We start from the raw sequence: 13,379 nt of genomic DNA on the forward strand, positions 1-13,379 counted from the left end.
GTTTGAAAAAGGTGCTAAGTTAGCTGAAAATTGCCAATTGTAGAATCGCGCAAAAACCATTTTACCCAAAATGCCTGAAAATGGACTCAAACTCTCAAAATCTTCTTTAGACCCGAAATTCTTGAAAACCATACAAAGTCCCTTTCAAATCCAAAATTGCAAAGGAGGGCGATTAAAATGTCTAGTTAAAATCTACCATTTAGGCTAAAATTCCTGAAATTTGGATTACAAAGGCAAGTAACTTGAAAAGGAAATCTCACATTTCGCCTAGTATGGTCAAAATTCATCAAAAGGACGCATTTAAAAGACACTAAAGTTCAACCTTTTAATAAAAATGTCGAATTTTAATCAAGTTAGCCATTTTTTATAGCAAAGTGAAAATCACACATCTTGGACGAGGATTGGATTTCATGTTCGAAGAGAAAGACGACATTTAAAAGATACATCTCACAAAGGGCTTCTCCAAGCTAGACGTCGTAAATAAAATTTAATATTTGTTAAATTAAATTAATTAATTTTTCAAATTGATTTATTAAAGTGAGATTTATTGTTCGTAGGACGTCATCCCGAAGAACCAGGAGAAGGCTTGATATGTTAAGAAGTCAGGTGCTAGAAGCTGAAGAAGAAGATGCAGGAATGCGTTACACGAGTGCGAGATTGGAACCGAGCATTGGGAAGCATGCCGCTGTGCCACCAGACCACAAAGCTGAAGTCCACCACCGGGACCAAAGATCAAAGAACACTCTGAATGCGGAAAGTCCATGCATTCTCGAGAAATATACAACTGGATTTAATTCCAGAAGTTCAGTGAAACTGTTTTATTATAAAACTGCCTGTGGGCCCCACTCAAATATTTTGAAAGAAAGGGGAAACAAGTCAGTTGTGGACAATTATGTCCAACTACCGGATAGACTCAAATTAATGCCAAATAGTTGTGGGTAGTTGGGATAGTGGTTGAATAGATGACTAAGAGTTTAATGGGCATGGGTTAAAGCTGCTAGCTTCTGGGAGGCAGATCACGACCCTTGGATGCAATCCATCCTAGCCTCTGATTCATATTGTAAATTCTATAAAAGGCAGAGGCCTTTCTTTTGTAAAGGTTAGATTGTTAGAGAGTTAGATTTTAGAATTTAGAATAGGTTAGATCTTAGCAGTAGCATGGAGATGCTGCAGAAATTGTTGTAATAGGCAGCTGAAATCAATATATAGACATTGATTTGGTGTTTACTGTCTTGTTTTCATCCTGTTTGCATGGTTTCTTTCAGCATTTTAGATAGATCTTTCTGTTTTGGGTGTGCAAGTATTTGATAGATTCAGGCTCATACCATTGAGGATATACTGATTGTGTATCCTTTCGTATGGTTACCTTGAGCCTTTGAATTGTGCTTAGTTCAATTGTAGGTGTCCGTCTGAGCTGCGCCAGAATTGGGTGCTTAGCCATGTGTTTGCAGTCTGAAAATCTTCCAAGTCCCTTTGAAGATTGCACCGTTCCTACGAGGTTGTGAGCCATTCTGGCCAAGCAGGGATTGGTTATGTTGAATCCGTCTACCCACATACCAGTCTTGTTAGTTTTAGATCTCCTATCCCTTCCCTTTTAATTTTATTTCACAATCTGAGAATCGTAGCAGACCAGCTTGTTGCAAAACGTAAGTCCCCTTGTGCTCCCAGCAAATAACATCAATCACTGAGTAATCCTGTAGTCATGAATTGACAATCGAAACCTTGAGGTCATCCCCATTGATCCACTGAAACAACATTAGGGATTTCCTTATCTCAAGAGAGGATAGGATAGCGTTGGCCGGATGGAGTCATAGCAATGCGATTTTAGCCACGTCAAACTTCACAATCTCCTTCTAGAATCTCTAGCACTTTAAGTTAATTTCTGGGTTTGAGGATGAAAATGCTCATATCTGTCTAGGGCATCCTCACAGAGAGGTTGCAGTGGAGAAAATATGGGCAAGTTTATGCAAATTTCCAGCAGTTTGGTGATTTGATTTGCTAGAAAAATATTTATCATCATCAAGTGACTATAATTTCTGCAGTTTCAGACTGTTGATGATTTACAAGGAGTGCCTGCATTGTGACAAGTTTGCACCATTTTAAGGATTTTTCCAAGGGCAGCTGTACGAATCAGAGCATTATTGGCTGAGAGACTAGCACATTTATAGATCGCTGTTGGGATGGTGATTTGGGAGGGTTTGTTGCTAAAATTCTAGAGTGATTCTTGCTGCTTTTTGCTGAGTTGTCAATTTTTGATGGGCTGAACCAGCTAGTGACAGCATCACAAAACCACATTATGAGTAGCAATTCATAGAAGGTGGTATTGCAGCAACCCTACTCCCATTTATTGAGGGTTTTCATGGATAAATAGGAGCTGATCACAGGCAGGTTGCATTATTTCAAGGTTTCTTACAGGTCTGGCCAGCATCATATAGTTTGACTCAAGGAAGATCCATATTGATCATCCATGGGACAGAGAAGGGGTTTGAGATACCCGAAGATCTGCCTGCAGTTTACTGGCATTCGTTATTTGAGCCATCAATCTGATATTCCAGATGTGCTGTATGGTATTTGGTTGGTATCCATCATATGTAATTCTAACTTTTTGCACTTACAGATCAGTATATTTATATTTGTAGACATTCCAGTGCTGTTGGTGAATAAATTAAGCTGACTTTCCTTTATTGTTAGCACTGTTTTGGTTGCTGCTGTAGCTATCTATATTTAGATTATTTCAGTTTGCACAATTTCAAAAAGGAATTTTTTTTTTATATTGGGGATATGACAAGGTCAATGGGTTGCCATTGTAAATCAGCATCTTGTATTTCTATTAATCAGAGCGTGACAATGGCAACAAATGTTGAATAACGGATCAAGTTGCAATGTTCTTCAAGGATCAGTTACATGGATGGATTATCTTCTGATGTTTTGGGTTGCCCTGAGAGATCCATTTCAAGGACAAGAACATACAGAAAAATATTAATTATATAAATAGTAGTGTGGTGAGATAAATTGGTTATGTCAGTTCATCAAATGAATAAGAAAGAAAACAAAAAGCTGAGGTAAGGGACGAGGTAGCAGGATATGACATAACTTAATTAAGTACACCCACTTCTTGGGCAATGTTAGTCTAGTATTGACCATGGCATACATCAGGCTTCCTACAACACTAGCATAAGGGACAATGTACATGTCCTCAAAGTTGTCTTGAGAATTAGGATATTTTTAAAATAGAACTTAGTGTCTAGAGGCAGAGAGTTGTTTACAGGCTTATGATCATGCATATTAAACCTCTGCAAAATAGTTTCAATGCATTTAATTTCATTTAACCACAACTTTCTGTTAGCCTTGTCTTTGTTGATTTTTATACCCAATATGTATTTGCAACTAATCCTTCGTGTCAAACTTCTGTAATTAACCTTGTTTTTCTTCTCTATGTATGCTCTAGTCATATAGAGCCTTTATCAATTTTTTTTTGGAATCTTTACTTTGAAAAGCTTTCTTTAGTAGAGCTTGAAATGGAATTTTTTATAACTTGGCTGTTTTCATGTTTTGTAGATATGCAATGCTGTGGCTGTTGCTCGATTACTAAATGCAACTTTGGTTCTTCCAAAGTTCCTTTACAGCAGTGTTTGGAAAGATAGTAGGTACAAGCTTCTTTATGACTATTTTGTGGATATTAATATTGTTTGCAATTTTTTTTTGTCTTCTTGTAACTTCTCCAACATTTCTTGGCTTTTTTGCTTTGTTTTCATTTCATTTCAGCTTTGAAATATATTTGAAATTTGTATTGGTCAACATTTACAATCTAACTTTCTAGATGACAGATAAAGTCATCATTTTATCTTGTAAGATATATGATAGATATGATTTTATTTTCCTGAATTGGTTCTGGTATTTGATGATAGAATTTTGAGTCTCATTCATGCAATAGTTATTTTGGACCAGTTCAGAGGCTGATGGTATAAATGTTGCACATTATAAACTCTTCAAAATCTCATTTGGCTGAATTCTGATTAAATGAATAACATTAATGGCTTCAGTCAGAAGTGTAGGTAATGTCAACGATTTTTCAACTTTGTGCTATGTGTTTGGAATGCATGGATTTCACATCATAGCTTTAAGCTAAGGTTCTATTCCTGTGGGGTCTTGTACACTTTTTAGTGGCCATGGAAAACTTGTAGGTAGGGTTTGGATTTATGGAAATGCATGTACCTGAGACTATAGCTATGTGCTTCCATAAGGGCACCTCTAGGTTCAGTGTGATGAATAGGAATAGAGTGCATGCAATGTTCTCTACAGGCTAGTATGACAGATGGAGTCACTATTTTGTCTTGTAAGATATGCGATAGACATGACTTTTTTAAATATTTTCCTGAATTTGCTGTAAAATCATATTTTTTGTGGTATTGATGATAGGATTTGTAGTCTCAGTCATGCATAGTTGTTGAGGATCAGTTCAGAGGCTGATGGTATAAATGCTAATGCATTTTAAACTCTTCAAACTTCTCATTTGGCTGAATTTTTATTAAATAAGTAACATTAATAGCTTCACTCAGAAGTTTAGAATGTAAAACCCAATGAGTTCGTGCTATGTGGTTGGGATGGAGGGATTTCATATCATAACCAAGGTTTCATTCCTGTTGGCTATTGTGCACTTTGTAGTGGCCATTGGAAACTTGCATGTAGGGGTTAAATTTATGGAAATGCATGGACGTGAGCCCATGGCTATGTGTTTCCTTAAGGGCACCTCGAGGTTAAGTTTCAGTGTGATCATTTGGAATACAGAACATGCAATGTTCTCTGCCAAATCTGCCATAGTGTTTACTTTAAGTCTTTAACCTTTTTATAAGGTCCAATCTCAGCTCACCCCATATTAAAGGCAGTTTGTAATCTCACCTTAGATCTACCATGTGAATGAGAAAAGCAGCAGTAGTACACAATGTATGCAACTTCTTACACATTCTAGCTTAAGTCAATATTGTTTTAATTTTTCTCCTAAATTTGAGAACTGCTGTCAGACTAGAATTTGGAAGTTCTATAAATGTGCGTGTTCAATTCTATTGCCTATCTCAAAATCTGACATGCATACCACCATATGCACCACACATCACATAAGTTCATAACTTTTAATTTGAATAAAAAGGTTTTCACAGCATAAAATCAAGGTTGCACCGAGACGGGGGTACTCGGAGACTGGTACTGGTACAACTCAAAATAGGAGACGGGGTTACTTGGAGATACCAATTTTTTATTAAAAAAAATAATTATTTATAGAAAATCTGAAAATAGGTGTATATTTGTAAAACTAATTATGAATATAGACAGTGTATAAGGAAATTGAAAGCAATGGCCCAAACCAACAAGTTGAATATTTCAACACTGTAAATCCTTTTGTTATTATATGTGATTATATATATGCTAATGTGAATATAGATTATATATATAAGAATATGAATATAGATATACTCACAAGAATGAGAAAGAAAATGTATATCATAGGAAACTTCCCTACTCTCAAGGATCTAATAGAGTTCATCCCAATTGTGCATACAACAAAGTCTACATAAAGGAATTAAAAGAACAACAAGAAGAATATTGAAAATATGAATATCTTTTGAGTTTTGCATTGAATTGCATATAGTTGAATGGCAAATAGTTGTCGTCTTGTTAGCACACGTTGACTCCTGTGTTGGCTTATGTTTTCTCTTCTGTGTTGTGTTTATTTTCCAGCTTTCTGGTGCATTTACTTTTAGGGGTTTTTGTTTTACTTGTGTGGGAGTTAGCACCTTCTGCATGGGAGACAATGAGAGTCTTCCGGAGACTGCAGTTGAAAATCTCCTGCAATTGGAGACATTTGAGGCAAGGTCTCCGGTACTGGGACGCGTCTTGGAGACGTTAGAGTCTCCAAGACGCTTCCTAGGGGGTCGGAGATGGGTCTTTGTGCAACTATGCATAAAATTGAATTTGTAAAGCTTTTGAAGAAAGGTATGCAGCAATTGTTACAGTTCAAATTTTGTGATCCATAATTGATGGATCATGAAGTTTGATCTGAAATGTTGATGTGAAAATTGCTACAAAGTTTTTTCCAAAAGCTCTACTAACTCAACTTTAATCCGAGTTAATAAATCTTGTAGTTTGTTTCTATTGAGTTCCATGGAGGCGAAATTCAACAAATTTATAGTCATTGGAAAGCATTTTCTGTGACTATTCCAACAAGTGATTGGACATGTAGGTTTCATTCCATCTTAGAGCATTTTATAACTATATAGTGTAGATGTAATTAAAAATAGGCCATTTAGCGAGAAAGTGATCGTCAAATAACTTTTTAACTGGTAGATTGAAATTGAGGACTATTTTTTTTGCAAAAGTGCATATTTTGACGTTCCCTACACAATGGACTTTGATGCATTGTAAAAAGCACTAAGTTATAAAGTGCAAAAAAATTAGGGGGTCATCTAATATTGAACCAAGGGGTTATTTTAAGTCGTGCCTGTGAGCACTTCCATGAGTCATGTCATTAACATTTCCATACCTTATCTACTATCATTTCTCTTGAAAGGTTGTCCATTTATGAGAAATTTGTACATGAGCGCCTAATGTGGCCTAGTTGTTGAGACTCATCCTCATGCATACATTACTCCCTAAGTTACACTTAAGGGGGGGTGTTAGTGTAATCAGTGTCTTTATGTAATTAGTTAGGATATCACCTTTTCTAGCATAGACCTATTCACACATAAACTTAAGTTTACGTAGGCATTTTAGTCTTTTGTCTCACCTCATGTGGTGCAGACAAGTGTTCTTCCTTTGGAGACACCTATTGCATATTGGCTTGCCACTTGCATGAGCACATGTCACTTTGCTCACAAGTGTCACACCTATGTAGGGGTAGTCAATAGTTGTTGCCTATCTTCTCACTTCACTTCCTTGCCTATATATGCAAGCCTCTTTTGTACATTTTAGTTTACTCTTTCACATTATTCATTTGGCTTTGTTTGCTAATGGTTTGTGGTTTGGTTTTTGCTTTCAAATTCTTGAGTTTGTGAAATGTTGAAACATGAGAAGTATTTACTATTTATTACTCAATTACTGTGTTATTTCTGTGTTTTGAATGTGAAAAAGTTGTTGTAAATAGACTGTCATAAATGCTTACATCCCTCCTCTGTAAAAATAATAGTTAATTTACCTATATGCCTTTGGGAATGGGGATAAGCAATTAAAATTTAAAAGTAAAAAAAATCAAAAGGAACTTGAAACCTGCTGTTGATGTCTTCAACCACTGAAAAATGAGTGCAATCTGCCACTAACCCCTTGAATATTTGCTGAAAATCTGCTATGACTGCTGTATGTATCATAAAGACTAAATGTTAAATATTTGGTTTGAAATCCATTGATGTGTGTTTTATGCACGTAACATTTCAGAATAAAATACCAAGGTAATTTACCCTCTCTTGAACAAAATCACCTCAGATGCTAAGGATAAGATCAACTAAAATGATTCCAAAGTTTCTACATGTCAAGTCTTCACGTGTGGGTAACTCAATGGTCGATGTGAATTGCTGTTTTCACTTGGGGGCTTACGCAAATGTTTGGATTATCTTCTTCGATCATGAAGATGCGGAATAGGTGTACTGACAACTTAAGATTTATCAATATGGCTCCGGACTTAATTCTTACTAAAAAATGGGCAAAAGAAATAGGGTTCTAGAAATCTATTCTAAGCCTAAGAATGTAGGAAATGGTGAACAAATCTAGTGGAATCAAACTAGGCAAGGGCTCACAAACAGGTATTGACACAAGCTTAGTGCAATCGTCTAAGGTATACTTAAGGATTTTGAGACTATTACCATCAAACGTTGACACCATCCAAGTTGATGCTTGTCAAGGGATGCGTAATAGTTGAAGTTAAGCTTACTCAAATTTCCAGTTGACCACACAAGGCACACTTACCAGCGGCAAGAGGCTAGTGGTATGGATTAAGGGTTCCACACAAATATATTCAACAAATCTTTCACTCAATCTAACATACATGAAAATAAATTCAAATCTAAAATTTTAATCTAACTTGGAAGAATTGAGAACCATGAATGCAAATACAACACTAGAAGAGCAAAATCACCAACAATTGAACAATGATTATGATTCAAATAGCTGCAGCATGTACCAACAATTCTACAAAAACTCTCTCTTAGAAATGAGAGACAAGGAGGTATATATAGTCTCTTACAAAATGGATGGCCAAGATTGATACTAGATCAACGACCAATATCATGGCAACAAAACCCTAGAATTGCCCTAATTAGGGTTTACATAAAAAATGGCGCCACCACATATGGCCCAATAAAAAGATACCTAGTCATCGAATAGGGAATCTTCTAGAAGATTCCTCCTTGCATCTCTCTCTCTCTCCTAGCATATTCCAAAAATCTAGCCAATACCGAATCTAACTCCATGAAAATGCTAGGCAAGGTATCCTGTTGCAAATCAATCACGTCCAGTGAATCCGAGCAAGCGTCCAAAGTGCTCACCCAATCTAGCATGAGCTTCTGCAAACTATGAACATGAATCAACAAAGAGACCAAGTCGTCTATTTGACTCTTCTTCAAAGAGTCCAACTAGCAAAAATACATAAATTTCATCTTGTCTCTTAATTCGGCTAAGTGTAAACCACTAGCATCACTAACATCAACACCCAATAATTCCTCAATTGAGGCAAGGATCTTCATCTGAATGTCCTGAATCAAAGCCTCCATCTCCATACAACTCGACTGGGCGTTCTCATAAGTTGATCTCTTCATGGCTAATGAACAATACCAGCCATGGAAATCGTATCTGTCTCCACTGTGCACAATGTTCTCGCTGACCAAGGTGGAATTAGGAATCTTCTTCAAAGCTTGGAGGCGTGGAATAGTCTTCTCCTGAATTAGCCGGAATTCTTCCCAAACTCCCTCCAAATACTGGATTCTAAACACGAGCCCTGTTGTCCTATCATATGCCTGGACAAACTGAGTAAGGAAATCATCTGCCTGCTTTCTTGTACTCTCAATTCACTTTTCCACCTCTGAGAGTGTATCTCTCGCTGCCTCATAGTGTGAATGTATTCCATGGTCAACTGCAATAGGGGAAATAAGGGTGGGATTTTCACGCCTTATCCTTGCAATATACTCTCTAAGTCTGATATTCTCCTCTCCGTACCTTTCTTTCTCCGCAATCTCTCTGTCTAACCTTGCGTCGATTGCCTTGAGGTTTTCACCAACCTCCTGAAACCCTTGTTCTCTTGATGTACGACCAAGGGCAATTGAAGTGATCTGGAAATCTATAGGAGTAGCAATGTCCACTGTCACGTCTGCAATAGGAACAACAACCTGCACAATCCGCATTCCCGTTTCATCTCTAGCTATGTGCGATAAAATCTCCGCTCTCTTGGGTTCCTTCTCCTTAGCACTTCTAGCTAGGTAATCATCAATGTTATCAATAGGCTGTACTTCTTTCATTTTCTTACTTTTCTCCATACTTCTCATCAGCCAATCAAGAATAGTGGCCATCTCCATACCATCATCAAGACACATTTCTCGATCAAGTCCTCTCAATGCTGAGATAACATCATCATCAGCATCAGGATTATTCCTTGTCAAATCGTATACCTCATTTCCCAAACTAACTTCCAAAAGGACAGTAGGGGATCTCGATTCCCAGCTGATTATCATTCTCATTTGGAGGTGCAGATGTTACTGTGGCATGTAACTCCTGAATATTCTCTGGTAGCATCATTGTGTTGGAGCATTGTTGGGTTTCCTTGTTCTGCTCCGTTATTTCAATCACCTTAATTGATGAGACACTGGGAGGTGGTGAAGGAATGATAGGTGGCAGAATGATAGTCTTTTGTTTCTTCTTCTTCACCTCCTCAATCTTCTTCCCTCTAGCCTTGACTTCTCATCGCGTGTTATTCCTTCTCTTGGGAGCTTGACTCTCTTTGTCTGCATGAACCCTGACATCACTGATAGTCCTCTGATCATCTTCGGAAGTAGACTCTTCCGGCTTCATCTTTTCATAAGTGAAGGGAACACCCATATCAACTAACTTATTCTTCTGTATATCTACCCATGCATGGGAGAAACTCAAAACCTCTCTCATCAATACATTCAGGTCAATCTCTTCTAATTCTGACCAATTTGGCAATAGGAGTGCCTTCTTCCTTTCATTCTCATACTGTGGATGCGTATGATCCCTGTCATCTAACACTTGATCAGGAATGAGGAAAATTCCACACTTCCTCATGAAATCCACTGGCATTCTGGATCACATTCTTCTCTTCACTACTTGCTCATCCATCATGTTGGCCCAATAATCTTCTATGTCTACCTTGTGGATGAACTTCTCTCCCCTGATCCTTCTAACTTTCTTATTTGGATCAAATCTTTCTCTTTTCTTGAAGGTTGCAAATCGATAGAATACAAGCTCCTCACTCGCAGTGCTGGCAGCTAAGGTAGACTGGCAAACCTCTGGTGTCTTCCCAATTGAAATAGGGAATGTCATGCCTGTCCTATGCTTCTCTCTTTGAATGACATCAAACTCTAGAAGCTGTCTCATCACTTCCAACAATATCATTCTGTCGGACGGATACCTAGGAAGTTTGTAGGGTTCGGATTGAAACCCATGAATCCTGAGGTACGTGAAAGTGGGAAACTGAATATACCACGATCCATATTTCTCTATTAGCTTTGTTGTCTCCTTGGATAATCTTCTGTGGATTCCGCCTTGCAGCATCCGCGTGATGTACATAGTGAATACGTCATTCACTCTCTTATAGTCTTCAATTCTATACATGCTCAACTGGGGGTAGCATTCATGACTCCTGAATTGTCCTTGCCCATTCCCGACTTCACCTTTGCATATCAATCCTCTATATGAAATGAACCGTGCAAGCAGGTATACCAGGTAGGAAGTCATGGTGAATGACTTGGACCGCTCTACATTCCTTAGCTAAAAGTCTAGATTGTCACTTATAATCTTAGACCAATTTACCAATGTCCCTCTAAGACAATCTTGGATGAAATAGAATCTCCATCCATCGAATATTGCACCCTGTGACATCCCCATCACTATATTGAGTAGGAATATTAAGTCACTATACTCCTTTTTGAAGTCTGTGCACTTGAGTGTCTTGGGAGCCTTGGAATGATGAAGCCTAGGCTCAATCATCCATTCTTTTTTTATCATATTCTTGCAAGCACCCATCTTCTTCGTGTACCGCTCTTTATATTCATCCTTGGTCTCATATCTGTTCCGCGTGGAATTCCGAACACCTCAGCAATAGCATCCTCAGCAAGGTAGGCAATGACAATGCCCTTAGGAGTTTTGATCATTCACGTGAGATGATCATAACATCGTGCACACTCCAGGATAAACTCACTGCACTGTATGGATTGTGGAAATCCAGCGAAATGAAAAATACCACTCTCCATAATGTTCACATATGCCGGGGAAGGAATCTAATCTTCGACTCCGAACATCCGCTGTCGCATCTGGTTCATGTCCAGGAAATGCATGTTTGTATCTGTAATTTTCCTTCCATCTGGATGAAATCTTAGGCTCTGGATAAAATCCAGTCTCCAGTATCTTCAGTAGTTCTATCCTTTCCTTAAATCCGAACTTCGACATCGCACCTATACAAAGCTTGAAGTTAGAACTTAGGAAAATAAAATAAAATTCTTGACTTTCGAAAGATTTTAAGCTAATTAGAGCATAAAGTCAGGAAAATAGTCCACACTCTTGGTAGATCTTGACAATTATATTCAAAATGTGACAACGTTAGGGCATGAAAACCCTTTATAAAATTCATTAATACCTCCTTATACTTAGAAATTGTGCAAACTAAAGTGCAAATGAGTATATCGGATCAACGATGACTAAGGAAAGGTGTGAAAGGTTGTGTTTCACACAAAGTATGTCTGAGGACACCTTCCGCAGTCAACAATGGAGGTCAACAAAATTTGAAGACAACCTGAAAATTAAACCTTTTTAAAACATGTTTCAATCATCTAGATATGCATAAATTGATGAGAATTAACCTTCCAAGGCAAACACAAGAAAATCTGAGCATGTATGTAGGGCTGGAAATGAAAACCTAGTCTGAAGACAAATCTGAAAATGAAGTTTGCAGACTTACCAGCACCCTTAGGAATGATAAAATACTCAGAAATAAATTCCGGAATGAAGCAAAAATGCTTCCCAAGTGAAATTGCAAAGTAGGTAGGTGGCTGGAAAAAAATGTTTTTTGAGGACAACACCCCTACAATGGAGTTTCAGGTCTGCAACAATGGAAGACAACTTTGAAAATTGATTGAAAATGCCTCCAATCAGCTCCTTGGATAAAATCTCTTAAGGCACAAAATAGCTGGGAACAAGGTATAAGTCTGAAAATTGATTTTCCAGCCAGCTATGGAGGCCAAACAAGCTGCAACAATGGAGGACAAACTGAGATCTGCAACATATCAGCAAGCTGGGAATGATGGCAGCCACCAAGTGTGAAGGAATCCACCCCAAACAATGGCACAAACACTTGCCAAAATAAAATCGAAATTTCTAGCTATGGCGCCATTTTGAAAATTCTGAAAAATGTCTTCAATCAAGCTCGAATCTGCAACACGATCTGCAATGAAGGTCTGGGACAGCAAGCAGTAATGGTGGAGAAAATCGCCAAAGTCATCAAACACCAAAAATCGCCAATTTCCACGAAATCGTGATTTTGGCGAACTTCACTCAAAAAATCGAAAATCTGGAAATGATCTTCAATGGCAGCAATGGAAAGGATTGCCAAGCTGGAAAAAATGGAGACCTTCAATCAAACACTTAACTTCAACACTTTGCCAAAATTTGCCAATAAGAGAGAAAAATCACCAAACATGGAGACACTTGGCAAACTTAAATAATAAAATATTGCTGGAGACTCCTCTCTTATACTTGCTTTTGCCTCTCACTTTCACCGCATAAGCAACGTGGGATAAAAGTTTAAAACACTTGCTTATATACTTGTTTGGTAAAACTAACTTACTTTTAGAAGGGTAAAATCATTAATGGTAAAACTAACTTGCTTCTAGAAGGGTAAAATCATTAATTGCTTATTGCAAGTTATTTAATTTTGTTTTTAAATTTTAAATAATCATCAATCATCATTTAAAAACAATTAAAATGGGGCTCATTTATTAAATATTTCAATTTTAAGTCAAAATTGAGCCTTTGGGGAAAATTGATATGGACAGTCAAAATATTCACCACAAGGGAAAATCGATGCTAGTATGGATAAAAATCCATGCAAAAAATTCATCAAAATGCATAAAAAAATAGGCCAGGGGAAAATCGATATGTGCATGGATAAA

At 37.5% G+C, this 13,379-nt stretch overlaps 1 protein-coding gene across 2 annotated transcripts in view; it reads left to right on the forward strand.

Moving 5' to 3' along the window:
* The window catches only part of LOC131051267 (O-fucosyltransferase 2), an 83,229-nt gene that overhangs the window by 23,145 nt on the left and 46,705 nt on the right, over positions 1-13,379 (forward strand). For both annotated transcript variants that reach the window (XM_057985703.2, XM_059211048.1), the window contains exon 5: positions 3,559-3,647. In XM_057985703.2, the coding sequence (XP_057841686.2) occupies positions 3,559-3,647 (89 nt within the window). The remainder of the gene's footprint in view (positions 1-3,558; positions 3,648-13,379) is intronic.

Source organism: Cryptomeria japonica, chromosome 9, assembly GCF_030272615.1.
Source record: "Cryptomeria japonica chromosome 9, Sugi_1.0, whole genome shotgun sequence".
NCBI lineage: Eukaryota > Viridiplantae > Streptophyta > Pinopsida > Cupressales > Cupressaceae > Cryptomeria > Cryptomeria japonica.